General features: G+C 38.9%; 2 protein-coding genes across 2 annotated transcripts in view; one reads left to right on the top strand and one right to left on the bottom strand.

Annotated features, from left to right (window-relative positions):
- LOC146004360 (uncharacterized) overlaps positions 1–18,699 on the bottom strand; it is a 163,237-nt gene that overhangs the window by 14,823 nt on the left and 129,715 nt on the right. The window lies entirely within an intron of this gene.
- On the top strand, positions 1,785–16,710 carry LOC146004307 (uncharacterized). Its single transcript, XM_083143042.1, has 2 exons — positions 1,785–2,364; positions 16,251–16,710. The coding sequence occupies exons 1-2, from the start codon at positions 1,926–1,928 to the stop codon at positions 16,610–16,612; spliced, it is 801 nt and encodes a 266-aa protein (XP_082999168.1). The 5' UTR covers positions 1,785–1,925; the 3' UTR covers positions 16,613–16,710.

Below are 18,699 nucleotides of genomic sequence, written 5' to 3'. Positions count from 1 at the left end.
CATGAAATGTATTACATGTTTAGAGCATACTTGACAATAATAAATAACTCTGCCGGCAATGGTAAACGCATCGTTACCTTCTACCCACTGTTGGAGCAATGTGCTGTTACTTGTTCTGCATTTATTGTCACTTCTGCAGCACACACACACACACACTCAGAGATTTATCAAGATGTCACATTAACAGATAATCCTCAAATTATGAAAGGGTGGGGTTTCTCTATCTTGGCAACCAGATCACCTGCAACGCTGTGCGATGAGTTTTGGAATGTCCTTGATCCAACTTGTACCCAAGACCAGACGAGGTAGGCTATTTTTTTAAAGCCGACACAAAGAATGTGGAAAATGAAGCAGACAAACTTGAAACGGACCATTACATGAAAATTGCTCCCAAATTCACAATAATGCAAAGTATATGCACATTAAGCTAAAATATGCACTAACGTCCCAAATATGCATTTATATGCACTATAAAACTTTACCAGAGTAATCCACATCAAGTGAAATGGATAAATTCGTTGAGAGCATATGGATTTTCCTTTAGGAAAAAAAAACATGCAAATATGCAAAAATACTGTACTTGTACTTTTAAATATCTGTCAATAAAATTAGTTACATTTTACACTATAGTTAGAACCAATGATGTGCGTCTACGCGTAAACAACGATAGACTACATTCTACACGTAGACTATTTGATACACGTAGGTGACGTAATCTATGTAAACAACATGACGAAAGGTGATAACTTAGCAAAGGGCGCCGTGGAATTGAAATAAAATTATACTTTGTATCAGTTGCTGATGTGTGAGAACTTTTCATACTCTTCCTTCCAAATTCGAACAATTTCTCACCTAGGAAGAAACCTAATATATGAAATATTCTAGTGTTTTATGGGGAAAAGACCACTCTTGCCTCACGACTGCCATCTGTTGTTTTTTGCATACTACTTATGTTCTTGCATAGTTGATAATAGAAGACAAGAGAAATTTTGTTTTGTTGTAAATAGGATTCTTTCCATTTCGTTAGGAATCAATACAGTTGAAAATATCACTTTCCTTTCATGAAAGCCTTGAAAATTAATTTTAATGCACTTTAGATTATCTGCGTAGTGTATGTAAACTACAACCCATATGTAATTTACGCGTAGATTACGTGTAGACAACGTATGTAGACGTAAACTTATAGTCTACGGCACAACACTGGTTAGAACTTATCATTTTCCTGTCTAATAGAAAATTGGGATAAATAAATACCGGGGCAACGCTGAGTAATCAGCTAGTCAATAAATGAAATATAAGGACTAGGAATAGAGGAGGGTCCCTATCCTCTTCATTTCAAACACTTCTTTAACTTACAAGTGCACCATTAGGCACGTTGGCTACACATTAGGGATTATTCTCTGCAGAGAATGAAAGTGAGGGTTACAAACTCATATACGTGTTCGGAATCTGCTAAAGTCAAGAAGTTTCACACCGTAAATGAAATCTTCAATTGACACGCCCGCTGGCCAAAAGATTGTTAAGTACACACCACCATCAAACAAATGAAGGTCTTCACTTTTATTGCATACAATATATGCATGCTCCAGCGAACTTGAAAGAGTGCGCGATTGGGTGTCAGGTGAGACATGTCACACTTCAAGCCACAATACGTGAACTTTCTTCAACAGTTCTGGCGACGAGATCTGGAGATATTGACCATTTCACTTGATGAATTAGATAGGGCGCGTGAATGGACATAAATGATCGCCTTTGAACGATTCAATTACTAGTTTCTGTTCGGAGACACACGGTGAAGGTTGTTTCAGACACTCGATCATAAGTTGTTTCAGAGGGCGTTCGTTATTCAAATGCTAAAGTCAACGTGAGTGCTCAGTCGCCATCTTGTAATACAGTCGCCATCTTGTAATAGTGCTTCCACCACAATGCGCGCCTTACATTGTCCATTGTTGATCCTTGCAGCAATAGGATGCGCTCTGGGTGCAACAAAATCCGTCACAGACTGCATCCTAAGTATGGACATAGAGTGTGTGAAGTCTAAAGTGCTTAGTAACCTTTTGAAGATAGAGAGAATGAGGAGTTACAAGCTGACGGAAGGAGTGGAGCTAGTACGCCTTTCTAACGCTAGCAGCGCTGCGGTCAACAGCACGAGGAGACACGGGACTGCAAGATCGAAAGGCCACGTGGAGGATACTTTGGTGGAGGAGATGGCCAGAATGGTGAACACCCATGGAATAAAAATCAGTGCAGTTCCCGGGCTTGAAATCTTTGTTTCGCGCCTCAAGGACAGGAACGGACTGTTTGACGTCAGAGTTTTGGCAACAGAGGGCGGTGCAAGGACAATGAGTGAATTCGGTGGAAAAGGTAGGTTAAACTATCTTAATACTAAAAAATCTTGCATTTATTATGAGTGCCTAAAGAGAGATACAAGTGAAGTCACTTGAATATTACTCTAGAAGTGAAATTTTTTAACAATTTTCTTAATTATTCTTCAATTCTTACTTATATTTGCATTAGTTTTCCTAATTTCAACTTTTCTGCTATTCTGGAATATCGTCTTTCTTCCTATGAATATCTATATTGCCTTTACTACAGATTTTCTTCCGTTCTTTCGTTTATTCTCTTAGGTATAGGACCTAGACAAGTCTCGACCTTGTCTGACTCGTCTCGTTAGAACGAGACTGTCTCGGTAAAAATCGAGACTTATACTTCTGGGACTTTTGTATGGCATTCAAAAATATTTACCAAATCCACTCGCATACGCATAGGGGCCTGATCTTGCATGCACAGAAATTTTGAGAGGTATCTATTTAGTTTAAAGATGAATTATTCATGAAGATTAAGCACATACAGGAGATGCACTACGAAGAAATTTCAACGAAAAATGCAGATTTGACCAGGACTCGAACTCCGATGTCTTGCATACCGTGCCATTGCTCTACCACACAGCTATCGAGCTATAATTAATATAATTATTACATGAATAGGTTAAAATAGAGATATAACAATACGTATCCATTATCTAGCTTACCTGCAGTAAAGATTTGCATAAACACAACAAGTGCGCTGGCAAAGAAATTAACATCAAATATATGCAGAATTGAATATTTACTGAATAACAAAAAAGGTTGTTAGACCCAGTTGGCAAAAAGTAAAGTTCCTGATTAATATTTTGTTCATATTATTATAAATAGTAGTGTGGATGCATAAATCTGTGGTACTGTCCTTTATAGTCGTACGATCCCAATATTATATTTGCCTTCTAGCCCCTACCTCGAAAAAATCCTGCCCCTGCCAGTGAACAAATCCAAATTTTTTGCACTACGTGACTTCTTCAGACATAACAAATCAAGCCCATATCTATCTGATTATTTACAGGTAAGTTCTACATTTTGTTTACAGTAATTTCAAAGCATTAGCGGCTGTGTGGTTACGTATATTCAGGATAAACTATCGGATTTCGAGTGTTCGTAGCGTAGAAACGAGGCATCAAAAGAAAAAAAACGGTATGAAGAATAGTTATTTGCCTTAATGACTTCTATACCCTGCCAAAGTTCATGCTGCAACACGTTGTTCATACCCTACCTTTCGAGACTCGAGACACTACTGCCAAGGCTCGTTATTTGAAATGAATGTCAGCGGTTCCTTCAACTTCACGCTTTTTTACCGGAAAGCTGAAGGGGAGAGAGATAAATAGTGATGGAGTGATTTTTGAAACAGGCTAGAGAAGAGTAAATCAGTTTAAAGAAAGCAGTGGCGTATACTGAGTCCGAGATCTGAGCTATCTCACTATGTCACGTGGTCCTAGGCTATGAATAGAAATAAGTTTACAATCACATAAGAAATCAGGTTGCCAACTCATAAGAAATCAGATTGCCAACTCATAAGAATTCAGATTGCCAACTCATAGGAAATCAGGTTACTAACTCATAGGAAATCAGGTTGCCAACTCATAAGAAATCAGGTTGCCAACTCATGAGAAATCAGGTTGCCAACTCATAAGAAATCAGCTTGCCAACTCCAGAATCACCACCATCATCTCACTGATATGAAAAATTTTATTAACGATTCTGATCGATTTTTCTCCTGTATTTTGTTCTCTAGACTTCAGGCTTTGCATATAGCCTTGCTAGCCTAGAATGTACACTCCTGAAAGAAAGAATTGCAAAAGAGTTAGAACGGGTGAATGGGGATGTGTAAGTCAGATAAGAGTAAATAAAGGTCAGTAGCAAGAGATAAATGGCAATTCGGGCGTAGAGAATAGAGATACGCAATGGAAGAAAGAAACAGCAGCCAGACGGATAGACCTGACCCAGAACATTTTAAGTGGGGAGGGAAGGGGGCAGGGGGCAAATCCGAAAATGTAGGGAAGAAATATGAAATACTGTAAGCACAGTATTGCAGCTAGGCGTATGCAATTGTAGAGTTCCAATATTGTGTTACAGCCAACGGCAAAGATAATAGCAGGCAAGTTGTCCATCGCTACTTTCATTAATTTGTCTTCCACCTCTTGTGTTGTTCAGAAACGGAACTCTGTTGATTCGAGGAAGATGTTAGCCGCTAGTCATTGGTGTTTTTAATTCAATTCATTATCATCAGAGTGTGGAAAACAAAATGATTGAAATTGGTGATGGATATTTTGCCCGCTTTTGCAGTTGGGTGTACAAAGTAACGGAACAGAAAATAACTCGCCGATAGAACCCCTCCCCGGCCCGACATGGCTTACATGATTCTTATTGTTTGCCTTCAATTCTCAGAAGTATTCGAATAGAACTCTATTCCGCAAATTAATTGTTTTCAATACCACTACCACTGTACAGCCATGACAATTCTATGCTTAGAAAATAATATATTTACAAATTTAAAGATACGTATTAGCAATGATTCTAACAATGATGAACATGTCTTAATGTGAGTTAACGAATGTTTCGCAGTTCTAAAAAAGTCGGAACAGTAGTTGAAAAGAATGGGCTGTCCCCACTAAATCGGTATCCTTGCATCAATTATCATAAAACTGAAATGATCAAATAATGAAGACTGCAGACCTCTCCACAATATTTTATTTTAAATCAAGGACCAAATCGAAATTATTTCGAAATCTGAAAAACCGTCAATGCTATTTTCGTAAGTGTTTATAGGTTCACATTAAAACATTTCATAGCGCAAGGAAGGCAGGGCATGACCCTCATGGCCCCTCTCCTGGGTACGGGCCTGGAGGAAGACAAGAAGCTGTAGAACTGAAATTATAACACCTGTGTACTTTAATTTATGAATATCTAGATTATGCCCGCTCGTTCTAAGTTTTCTGGGTCATATTTAAATGACAGCAATACGCCTACGCTTCAAAGGTACTATATTAACTCTGTGGTTAACAAATGACATGGAAATGTCATGCTCTACGAGATATTAACCCCATTAATAAAGCGTGAAAGGTTTAGTAAAAAAGTATAATACAGTTTATATGATAATAGAAATTTGCAATTCTTTTCAATTTGGTATCACAGAGCTTGGAACTAAATAGTTTACATTCAACTAATTTTTGCGGAGGAGACAGGTTTTCGTCGCCTGTACTGTCAGCGCAGATCATTGAAAGTGTTCAAGGGCCAATCAGGACATGGCACTTCAAAAAGAGCACAAGAGCCAAGTAGGGACTCAAAAACCACCAGCCCCTTTCCACAAAGAACCGGATGAGAACACCAACCTTCAGTCCATGGAAGGGTAGAACTACCAAGACACTTAAGAAGGGAACAACAGCAGAAAAAAGGAATATCCCTGCAACACATCGGACGAGGAAGACATCAACGACGAAATCCTACACCTATCCCGAAAAAGCCAATCCGTAAACATATCCAAACAACTCAGAAAGTCAACCCTATTGACATCTGAAATACCATCCACCCTCTCTCCACAGACAACAAGACAATGAAGCCACATGCTGTCTACATCTACAATGCAGAAATTAGTTACCGACTCATCTCAACAGTGATGAAAAACATCGGCGACGAAGAAGCAAAAGTTCGACCACTCCATGCTGGCATGAAGCTACGGCTAAAATCCAGACAGTCGTACGGCAAGCTCATCACTTTTTGCAAAGAGCAGTTGCTTAGTTACACTACAGAAAAGCCCAGAAGAGAAAGACCAATGAAAGTAGTCCTAAATAAAGTAAACTTCAATTCTAGAAAAATTGCCAAAGTGCAGACCGAATAAGAAATTTGTAGTCAGAGCTGAACCAGCTGGAACTCTCCAAAGAAAACCCACCACGACAACGAAACGAAACAAGCACCAATTATATATTTGCTCCACGATCAACGCCCATACGTTTGGGATATTCATGAAGAAACGATCTCAAAGTTTAAATTTTAAACTGTTCCTTTTCTGTATGAATCCCTCTGTAGCAGCTTTTGTTTATAACGCTGTTGAATATTATTCAAACTTATTTTAAACATACAGGAACGTCAGGGCCGTGCCGTGACCTTTCGTGATAGGCTAGCGATGGGTTAATTTTTCGTTTCGGTTAATTTTAACAATTTCAAATATAATATAGGCCTACACACATCCCTACTTACAATAATGTGCATAATGGTGAAGTATCGGGCTTGAGTGTGTGAAGTGCATACATACCGTAAAATCAAATCTTTGCTGCACTGTTTTTAAAGAAGAAAAACAGCCTCTCGATATAAACTTGTAAATTTCAACCATGAAGAAAATAATGATTTACTTGATATTTGAGGGCAACTGTAAATTAAATTACGTTCTTCTTTAACCCTGAAAATAATAAACATCCTATTAGCATAAAGTTTCGATCTTAAATAAACGGACGGGTTTCGGTTTCTTACTTATTTCTCATAAATAGCATACGACTGGTGATCACTGGCTAACTTCATAATGTAATTTGTTGATTACTATAGAGTTTCAAACATGAAATCGTACCGCGTTAGGTGGTGCTACGGATGCACAGAAAATTCTGGAAGTTAGCAACACTTGTGGCCAGTGTGGACGATTTCTTTCCAACACCCTTGCCAAAGACAGATGCGGTCTTGGTGTCGCTTGCTCTCGGCATTTTTTCTTCGTAAACGGGCATGGACAGTGTCCATGCACGAACTGCATAAGTCACTCGAAAAGCGGAGAGAAAGGCGAGCAGTCCTCTTCTTCTAACACGGTCAGTCGTACCGCATCTCCCATCGTCGTCAAGGGTGTATGTCTCAAGCCAAAAGAACAGGAAATAAGGGAAATGAAAATTCTGCAATGTAAATATCTTATAGTAAAAACTTCCTTCTAATGTGTATGAAGGCATTGAAAAACTCGAACTTAAGATATCAAAAGTGTTTTAATAAAGAAAGCAAGCGGCGATTGCCCCGCCTTGCCTTACCGCACGCTTCTGAGGAACGTATTATTTGAAATTATTTTTTTAAAAAACACGATTGTTGCTAATCATGCTACTAATGGGAATACATACAGTGGTGTGTTGGAGGGGGGGGGGGGGTAAGAAGGTATTCTGAGAATTAATAAGTAAATAGGGCTAAAGGTACGGTTTCGTTTGTGCGATGGTCGCATACGATTCGCTGTGATTGCTTGCGATTGGCGCATCGGTGGGGAAGTTTCGTTTATGCAGCAGACGCATGCAACGGTGACAGCTGGAGCTATCTAAATTGGCCACATCCAGAGACAGATGTGTTTGTACACCTTAAAACAAAAGAAATTAGAATATTGGTAAAAACTCGCAAGAGGAAGAGAACAGGTCAGATGTATAAATGAAGGATACCATTACAACTTAATTACAAAATATAGTACAATGAAACGAAGTTCGACACATATTTTCGTTTAAGAATAAATCAATTTCATTTTGTTTCTTGTTTTCTTGTGCTATTAAGGAAGATATTCAGAAATTACCTTCAAAAACAGTAAGAAAAATTATTGTTTAAAATCAATATTTAGTACTATCGTAGTGGGTTCTAATAATTGGATGAATACAATCATCAAACAGAGACGAATGTTTTATTGATAGCATTTATCAATATTTCCTGAATATTTAAATCGAATTTGTGGATTGTGATATAAACATAATATTTCCCACACTCAGCGTCTCATTAGTGGCTTGATTTCCCTGTTCCGTTACCATTTGCAGGGATTTAAGGTTTGCCTGTGACTCTAAATGCAGTGGCAATTTTTTCACCGACATTGCCAGACCGTTGTAAAATAAGTCTATAACTCGACAAGTTTGAAAACAAGACGCTGCAAATAGCTGTTGCGCAGCTCACACCACATGTCCCCACTCCACTTTTCGGAGCGACGTTGGTTCGCAGTGTTGCAATCTGGAGGGAGGGGAATGATCTGAGGATTATCAACGAAATTTGTATTCGCTTTTTCCTGGGCTGTTTTCTACCTGTCAGAGTACAGAACTTAAGCTCACCTTTCGCCAACGACTTTTTTCCTTCTTTTAAAACTTGAACTCGCCGATGGCGTAGTGGTAGCGTCGTCGCCTTGTAATCAAGGGATCCCGGTGGAGGCACATAGTGGTTCGGATCCCACTTTAGACTGTACGTCCAGTATCGATTAGCCTTACAGTGCATAAAGTGGACTTAAAACAACAAATCAATCCAATCCAATTCTTTTAAAACTTGAGAAACCATCCATTTAGATATTCCCGTGGCGGCGCTTGTGGACTCGACAACATTATACTTAAGTTTATGTAACTCCTGATTTCGCAAATATGTTGCAACATTGTAAACAATTTCCCTGGCCTGTCCTCTAAGAGGCTTTCCAGAGCAGATTGTGGATTTCGTTGGACCCGGCATGATTTGATTTTTGCATTTCAAAAATATGCAGCCAAGAGTAAAGAGCAAGAAAATTTCAGTGCTTTAAAAAAGAACACAGGCAAGCGTGTTATTGCCTTCTTGTAGTGATTGTTGTACGATAAACAAAATAACCCCCACCCGACTCAGCTTTAAAAAAAAAAACAAAAAAAAACAGGCCACTGCTCGATGTCGCATTCAGAAAATGAAGTCATTCGCCCAGTAGTTTATCTTCGTTATAAACGTTAACGCGCGTGCGTAATACTACAGTTTAGATCCGCGCTCCGCTCGCATTTTCAAAGACCGGATTAAATCAAATGAACCATTGATAAACTGATATGAGCCGGCACCGACGATCTACACAGTAAAACTAGTTTGTCATATTTGTTTTAGCTCAATTTTGCTGAGTTGGCACCACTCGTAGTCTCAAAGCCAGACAAGTACGTAGAAGAGTGGTGGGGAAGATGACGTAATAGGAAGTGCTCCGCAGCCGATCTGCGCATATCGGGACTTAACTTGTCAGGCTATTCCTCATCTTCTCGTTCATCAACACTCATTCCAAGGGCCGGATTTTTATGTAGCCAAAACTTGCGAAGTATGTAGATAAATCACCGAAATAAGTGAAACTGTGTAACTGTTAAAATATTTTTTTTTGTTCGTAGATTGCTGAAATTCTGTCAAGGCCACTAATTAAACTGCTTCCCTGCAGTTTCTATTCAGTTGTTCTATTCTCGATAACCGGTGGGGCACTTGGCACAGTGGTTCGGATCCCACTTTAAACTGTAGGTCCAGTCCCGATTAGCCTTACTGTGCATAAAGTGGACTTAAAAAACAAATCAATCAATCAGTAGAAGTAGCAACCGACGCAGGTCCTCCATGTGGTCGGTGATCTGAGGTGATGGTCTCCGCGTGGAAGCCTTTGATTGGCTGGGAGAAGGTACAGCCGCGTTTGGTCTGAGTTTAGGCTCCTGTGGTTGAATGGCGCTATTCGTCGAAGTCGAAGCTGGTTGGATAGGTGTTGTTGTTGCCTGGAGTGGAGGCATCTTCTTCTCCTTGATGTTGGGGTTCCTATTTGACTTGGGCGAGCCGGTAGAACTTGAAGCCTGAAGTATCCGTAGATATAAGGGACAACCCTTATAATAACTGCGGTGACACCCACCGTAGTTAGCACACTTTGGTGGGATATCTTGAGATCGGTTCGGGCAGTCCTTGATCCAATGTTCGTTCGGGCACTTAACGCACCGTGGAGGTGTATAGCAGTGGCGTAGGCCGTGGCCATACCGCTGGCACTGGTGGCCCTGAACCAGTTGACGCGATCTGAGTTTTTCCACCTTAACATTAAAGTTTGCGATGGAGACGAATCCATAAATATCCGTAACAGGGCGGCGATTAATACCGCGACGCAGAGTTACGACAATCATAGATGTGGGTACCTTATAGTGGAACCACGAGCAAAACAACCTGCGCAGACCCGCGACTCCTGTGCACTGTACTCCCGCGAGTAGGGGAGGAGGAGAGTGGACCATGCTTCCTTTTGGCCCGAGGTGGAGGGAAGAAGGGAAAGCTGCGCGGGGACTTTTAGTCCCAAGGTTTTTTTCCTTGTGGTCGATCTATAGTACCTGACGAATTTTCTGGATGTTTATGTAGTCGACTAACAGAGTCTGGTACGAATCCTAAATCCTGGAGAGTTTCAAATATTTCCCCTTCCGAGTGATCCGGGGGGACGTGACGAAATATGACTTTTAGGAAGCTTTTTGACGCTGATCCTATGGCGAAGGTGATTGTTGGTTTCCTGTCACTCCGTAGGAAATGTTTGACGGATATAAAATCTTCTCTATTTTCACAGAGAATCTTGAAGTAGTTCTGATTGTAGACGAAAGTTTGTGGTTCCGAGGTGATCTTGATTACCTCCTTAGCAAGAGGGTGCACGATGCCGTGTATACGAAGAATGGTGGAATGTGATTTTCCGTAAAATATGGGTATAAATCCCTACTTACTGCACCGCGCTTGGTGTTGAAATATCCTTTCGAGCCTGGGCTCTTGATGAGTGACTCCCTACGTCTTTTCTCCCCGATATGGGGTGTCGAAGATCGAGAAGAACTAGACATCCTGTCTCTATCAGGTCCGAGGTTGGGAGTGCGCCGCTGAAACTCATTCTTCCAAGCAAGAAACGCAAGTTGTGCAATCGAGGAACACGAGAACCTACTGGAACGCAAGCGATCGCTGCAAGCTGACTGCTTCCAGAGGAGTCGTTGCAGCAGCCGCATGCGTTCTCTAGCGTTCGATGCGCAAACGAAACCGCTTCTGGTGAATTCCATTTGACGTATGTGTGCAGCGACTGCATGCAGTCATCGCATGCGACCACGCACAAACGAAACAGCACCTTATATTTTCAGTGGGTTTCCTCGTTTTCTTTCTCTATCTTTCTTCTTCATTCTTTCTCTGTCTCTCCTCCACATTCTCTTTACCTAAAAACAATATATTTTGGGGCAACAATTGGATTTCTTAGTAATTTTTCTTAAATTTGTCTTTATCATTACTTTGTTGTTGTTGTTATTATTATTATTATTGTTACATGATATTCATTATTAATTCACGTTATACATACCTTTCATAGGAAAGAAAGCTGCGACACACAATATTAATGTCCAACTTCTATATTAATGGTACCTTTTATTATTTCTGTATTCTTTATTATTCCCTATGTACTTTTTTGTCACACATTTCCTTATTGACAAGAGTTTTTTGTAATAACTATCCAAGAGGCAGATACATGCTACTTTAATAAAGATAAAAATTAGTCTGATATAATTTGTTACACAGCTATATTTCAACCCTACAGTACATTAAATTTCTCTACTAGACGCACACTTCCATCTATATTCGAAACTTTAACTTTTGAATATCATATTTGTGACAGAGATGAAGCGAAATGGTGAAAAATATGCAAAATATATTGAACAAAGTCCATTTAGTACAAATAAGGGCAGTGTCAATATTTGGACAGAGAATTTGGGTGATCATATAATCTTGTCTCGACTTACCTAATAAAGAAAAACTCCGAATACAAAAAGGGGAGGGGGTGAAATGTAGAATTGACTGCCTAAGAATGACACTGCTTTATGAAATTTCTGGACACATTACTGTCCTCAAATGAGGAAGTTTCTGCGATAGAGAATTATGCAAGCGGGACTCGAAAGCAGGACCAGTGGAATTGTAAGAATGAGCTGAAAAGTGTATGAAATATTTTCAGTTGATTCCCTCGTTTTCTTTCACTCTCTCTTTCTTCTTCATTCTTTCTCTGTCTCTCTTCCACATTCTCTTTGCCTTTTTCTAACTCTCCGATTCCTCTCCTCCTTTCATTCCCATTCTTTCCTTTGTGTAACCCCCTTCGCCCACGATTTGTTTCCTATTCAGGACTTCCAAACTCAGGAACTCTGGATATTCCAATGAAAACAGTGTGCCATCTCAGGAACTCATCTTTACCAGCTGGATATTTTCCCAACTCAGGAAGTCCTACTAATTGCCTCGGAGGAGAACAAATTGGCGTTTGAAATAGTTGATATTATTTACATCTGTGTAAATGCTAACCTAACCTACAAACAAACTATCTGCAACGTACTCAAAATATATTACAGGAAAGATGAAACTTCCCGACAAGCGCAGTACTTTTCTCTGCAAGTGGATGTGTATGTATACGTACATTCTGTCTCAGTTATCTCTGGAGCAGAGGAACGAAAAAAAGTCTCTGCATAAGTAGTGACGCGAGACGGCTCCACCAATGAACACGTGAGAGGAACGGGATTGCATGGAGGTGGAAGCGACTGCAGTTACCAAAATTCCAAGCAGCGTGTACTGCTTCGCTCTGCCCTCTCCATTTCACTCACTTCTCTGACGCTATGCGCGGCCTTGCTCCAGAGATAGTAGAAACAGGGTATATTATTTCAGGGTAACGTGCGGTTCGAATCCTGGTCGGGCTTGGTTGTTTGTGAATGTCCATTCATCAATTTCATCCTTTCATCACTCATCCTCATCTTCGCAAATTAGCCACGAGGCACAAAACGCGAAGTAAAATAAACTAAATCAATCAATCAATCAATTCAGGGTAACGTGCAGGATAACGATAAAAACATCTCAAAAACCGTTTCTTGCCTCTCCCCCTTCCCTCCCGAGGCAGCGGATCCTGAGTTGGGAACTTTCAACTTCAAACATTGCACCTGAAAATATATGTTCCTGAATTGAAAACATCCCACTTCGAATATTCCAGGTGAAAATATAAGTTCCTGAATTGGAAACATTCCACTTCGAATATCCCACGTGAAAGTATAAGTTCCTGAATTGGAAACATCCTACTTCGAATATTCCTGGTGAAAATATATGTTCCTGAATTGGAAACATCCCACTTCGAACATTCCAGGTGAAAATATAAGTTCCTGAATTGGAAACATCCCACTTCGAATATTCCAGGTGAAAATATAAGTTCCTGAATTGGAAACATTCCACTTCGAATATTCCACGTGAAAGTATAAGTTCCTGAATTGGAAACATCCCACTTCGAATATTCCTGGTGAAAATATAAGTTCCTGAATTGGAAACATCCCACTTCGAATATTTCAAGTGAAATATAATAAGTTCCTGAATTGGAAACGTCCCACTTCAAACATTGCACCTGAAAATATCGGTTCCTGATTTGGGAACTTTCGTCATAGTTCCTGAATTGGGACGTCCTGAGTTGGGACATCACTCACTAGGTGGCAAGTCTGTCTGAATTTTAGATTTTTTTGTAGACGATATTGGCCACACTGCTACTGAACGTACATTGAACTTACGTTCAGTTGCCTAAAAGGGGATGGAGACTACATAATTCCTAAAACTTAACTTCTGTTTTTTTCTACTAAAAAATTATTTCATTTTCTGATATGTGTGTTCCAGAATCACACATGTGGCTCAATCAGAAAAGGCCCTTCAAAAGAGAGGAAAAGGAAGAGGCCTTCAATGAATTCTCTGGCCAACTGCTGACACACCCTTCTTTGTGCTAATACATTTTTCTTAATATATCTCGCATATTTTTCATCATTTCCCCTTGCCCCTGCCAATTGTCCAGTAAAATACTAGAATTATTCTTAATAACAAGTTATCAACTTACATAATAGCTTGAAAACAAAATTTAAAACAATATATTTTGGGGCAACAATTGGATATCTTACCAACTTTTCTTAAATTTATCTTTATCATTACTTTGTTGTTGATATTATTATTACATGAAGCTGCAACACACAATATTAATGTCCAACTTCTATATTATTGTTACTTTTTATTATTTCTGTATTCTTTATTATTCCGTACGTACTTTTTGTCACACATTTCCTTATTGACAAGATTTGGTTGTAATAACTATCCAAGAGGCAGATACATGCTACTTTAATAAAGATAAAAATTAGCCTGATATAATTTGTTACACAGCTATATTTCAACCCTACAGTACATTAAATTTCTCTACTAGACGCACACTTCCATCTATATTCGAAACTTAAACTTTTGAATATCATATTTGTATTCAAATGCTTGGATTAAGCTTTTGCTACTCTTAAGAGACGTTTGGTGTCAGTCTCTGCCAAAGGATTATATTATAACATGAAATAAAAATTCAGCCATTCAGCAACTTTTATCAGTAGACAAGGATCGTAATCTAATCTAAATTTTAGGATTTTTTAATTTCAATTTTCAAAGCAAGCGGAAATATAGGCGTTTTAAGGATTATCTGAGTCGCTAGAAATGTCCTCCAAATCAAAACTTATTAGAAATGATTATTGTCGCTAGCCGGTTTAGAAATTATTATTATGCAAAACACTACAAATTATGAATATGGTACGAACCAAACTTTAGAACCACTACGAAATGAGATTGTAATTGCTCCATCTTGTGTCATTATCTGCGAATTATTGTATTGGTCACAGTATACATTACACCATGCACAACATTATAAATGTTCAAGCACTTGGATTCTGTTCAACAAGATTCAACTACGGAAAACGAATCTTGAATCCTATTGAGGGTGCATAAATGAAGTTAAATACTAATAATGTCCTACTTTCTTCAGGGAAATTAAAAAATGATGAGATCTGCCCCCCCCCTCCCCGTAGGTCCCCTTCGGTGCAGCTATAACACATACCTATATAAATTAAATGGTGTTAGACATCGAGAAAAGATGTTAAGACAAGTTGTCAATCTCTCGACATTTCAAAACCGTTCGTACATTTCAAATTAATTGTATTTTCCTCTCCTGTACTGTACAATTGCAGTTCAAAGATTGTTGTACGTGTATGTGTGAATGTAACAATACTTCAATACACCACTGTACGTATGTGTGTGTATGTACAGTGGGATCCTTGAGTATTACCGTGCAAATTGTCCATGACTATTTTCATTAATTTTTCTCTTACATGCGATGCGTTTTTAAGCGATGGATTTTTATGCATGATGATGCAGAAGTTATCAACAGCTTGTTTTGAGTTTTCTTTTAATTCTTAAAGCTCTTACTGGGTCAAATAAAGTGCACGAACATGGTGATGGACAATTTGCACGGTAATACTCATGGATCCCACTGTACACGCTTATTGGAGTATTGAAGGTATTATTATCAGCCCCAAAACGTATTAATCCGTAGAGTAAGGTACACTTGAAACTTTTAATTGTCCAAATTTCGGAAATTGGTTGGGTATTTTTGGGATGCCTTGTTTATTAATTGTTGCACTTTCTGTTGGAATTCTATCTCAGTATTAGGAATATTTCTATTCGATTTTCTAAAGTTTTGTTTGTGTTCAATTCATATTGGCAGATTCTTTATTGATAAATAAAAAAATGACATTTAGCATACGACCTGACGTCCATATATGATCTGAAATTACTGTACATATTGCGGCCAGGATCATACAGTTGCCCACACTGCGTTAACGGAAGGCATCCCAGTACCCTTGTTTGAGAGGTCATTCCATGCCATCATAGTGTATGTACAGTCACATACATTTCTATGTTGGAAATCAATGGGTGTGTTACAACCCACAAGTGTCCGTGACGGTACAACATACTTGTAGATTATTGGGAGCGAAAGTGCATATTATGTCACATTGCACTGGCATTAACAAAATGATAAAATCCTTGATTTACCACCTTCGTGAATAATATGATATATTATTAGAAAAGGAAATGTATAGTGCAAAAGGCATAACTGTACCGCCTTCCCGCCAAAAGAGCACATGCCAGAGAGGGCTGTCTCAGCGAAAGCCAATCACGTCGTCGAACCGACCAAAGTGTGTTGAAAGGTTCAATGACCTCTGCATGTTATGGCTTTTAACCGTATATTTTTATGTCATAAGGGAAATAGAATGGTGTGAATCTCGCCAGCAATACATCTCTGTAAGTTTTGTTATGATTAATTCTGTTTCTCCTGTTTTCCAGGCATGATAAAGAAGCTGAGAAAATACCTTCCATTCTTAATGAGCTTCCCGATGTTCGGCCAAATGCTGGTGCAACCTGTTGTGTTGGTGGCCCTGGCATTCCTGTCTTTCAAATCGCTGCTGGTTGGCAAGCTTGCTTTGGTGTTGGCCATCGTCAGCATTTTGAAGCACAGCGCCAATTTCAACAAGCGAAGAATGGACCTACTAGGCATGAACAAACCGGGGATCCCTCAAAACGTCCCAGAAGGGGAATTCAATAACAACTTCCCGAGCATGGACCCTTTTAACTTCTACAATTCTTACTGGCAGACGCTGCAAAATGACCAGCAGCAACAAGCGAATGAGCAACCGACTTTTACATGATAACCACCGTTAGTGAGGACAATGATATGTCGGAATATTTATTAATGAACAGTTACAATCCGAATAATGATGCTTCAGAAAAGAAAAGGGTGAACAATTTTCTGAGAACAGATCGTTGTGGCAAGTACAATTTTATAGTATTTAACTTATGTAAGTAATTTATTGTTGCTATTCGAATATCGTTGCCATGTTGCTGTGAATTTGTAAATTATACTTTATGTATGAGTGCATGTCATATATTTATGGACAAAAACGGCCAATAAACTGTTAGGTTCAAAATAAATTAATAAAGTGCATATAACAAGATACTTGTACATTTATAATAAACAATTTTTAAAAGTTAATAAGTGCGTTATTTTTTATGGTATCATTCTGTCTTGTTCAGTGATGACTCTTCTGTAATAAATTACGTTTTAGACCATCCTCTGTGGCGAAGTGGTTGCCTGAGCGTGTTACTGCAACACAACGCTTTCTAGGTTCGATTCCCAAGAAAGGTATGGGTTGTAGATAATCGATGTAAAACTACGGAAAATAAACAAAATAGAAGCACTGTTTCAGAACACATTATGTTCTCATGTCAGACCGAAATTTAATATCTTTGTTAACTCTCTAAAAACTATTAAAAGTAGATTGATCAGAATTTTATTTTAATATAATTATTTCACGTGATTTTTGAAGTACGACACAGTTATCTTGATAACAAAAAAAATGTTAAGTCTTAACCAGGATTCGAATTCAGTACCTATGAATTCATATTAAGCTCACAGATATATTAGAGAACACATGATTGTACGAACCCCATGTGACAAACTGTGTACAGTCGGATGCAGAAATGGTGGTACAAGGTAATGAACTCTGACGCAACGTCACTGCAACAAACACATTGGACGTCAGACAAATGCAGCAAGGGCTCATGAACATTTATATTCAACTTTCTTCTGCTTCGGACTGTACGACAATTCAATATTGACGGTCATGAAAACAGCATGTAAAGAACACAGGGACAAAATATGAAGTAAGTGTGAGACCAGGCTAAAACGACCATACTTAGTTTCTACTCAGTTAGTGGTGCCTTCATGTGATAAAGTCATAAGTAGGAGTCGGAAGTTGAGGGAATTTTTTTCCCCCTAGTTTCCGAAGACGAGGCCCAACATAATATGTAGACTGAAAATAAAAACCGGGCTAAGTGCCACAACAATCGATTTCCATTTTATTGCTAAAATATGTGCTATGGGCCTATGCCAGTGCGGTAAAAACCGGGCTATGTGATATGCAGTCTGCAAGTAGTTCAAACTTTAGCCATAAGAATGCGCCTTGGTCTAAGTGCCACCTGCTGTGTATCAAAATACGGGCTATGTGCCAAGCGACATGTGACTGGTTTTGTGGTCACTTGGACGTCTTGGAGGTTATTGTGTGCTGCGTTTCCTCCAAAACAAGCCCCGTCTAATGAGGTAAGCCTAGAACGGTAATGTTAATCTTGTAGGATATCTTCCAAGACAATGTTTTTCCTGTTTTTATCGGAACTTAGATTTTGGCACTTAGCTCGGTTTTTGTTTTCAGTCTACATATATGTTTATTTTGGGTCATTGTAGGCCAGAAAAGGGTGGGTTTTATTTGTTTTTTTTTGCCTTTTTCGGTGTTTTTATGGCTTATTGGTCCTTGTTAGCCTTTTTTAGGTCTTAACGGCTTTCTTTGCAACTTAACCTTTCGACTACGTTTTTGCTGCCCATTCTCAATTCGAATCATCATCAGTTCATCACCTCTTAAACATCCTTTCTGTAGTAAAGAAATAAAAAAAAAAGAAAGAAAGAAATATCTTTGAACCATCCCTGAAACGAGAGAAAAACGTAATGAAACCATGCATTCAGTGCTCTCAAAGGTGAGTGATGTACAGCAACAATTGGAACAATGTGAAGGTGAAATAGGAAAAGCCGTCAGCAAAAAAGTGCTTGAAAAAACCAGGAGTAGCAAATTATGTGCAAGATAAGTGAAATATTGAAAGGAGAACATTTTGATGTGAGTGTTTTTGAAGAGGAATTTTCACCACGAGATCTCACTTGCTTCAAGTATGCACCCTTAACATCCGT

The sequence above is a fragment of the Lepisma saccharinum genome, chromosome 21, assembly GCF_977018435.1.
Source record: "Lepisma saccharinum chromosome 21, izLepSacc3.1, whole genome shotgun sequence".
Taxonomy (NCBI): Eukaryota; Metazoa; Arthropoda; class Insecta; order Zygentoma; family Lepismatidae; genus Lepisma; species Lepisma saccharinum.
Note: the sequence above shows the minus strand (reverse complement) of the source record. Positions and strands in the feature narration are given on the sequence as shown.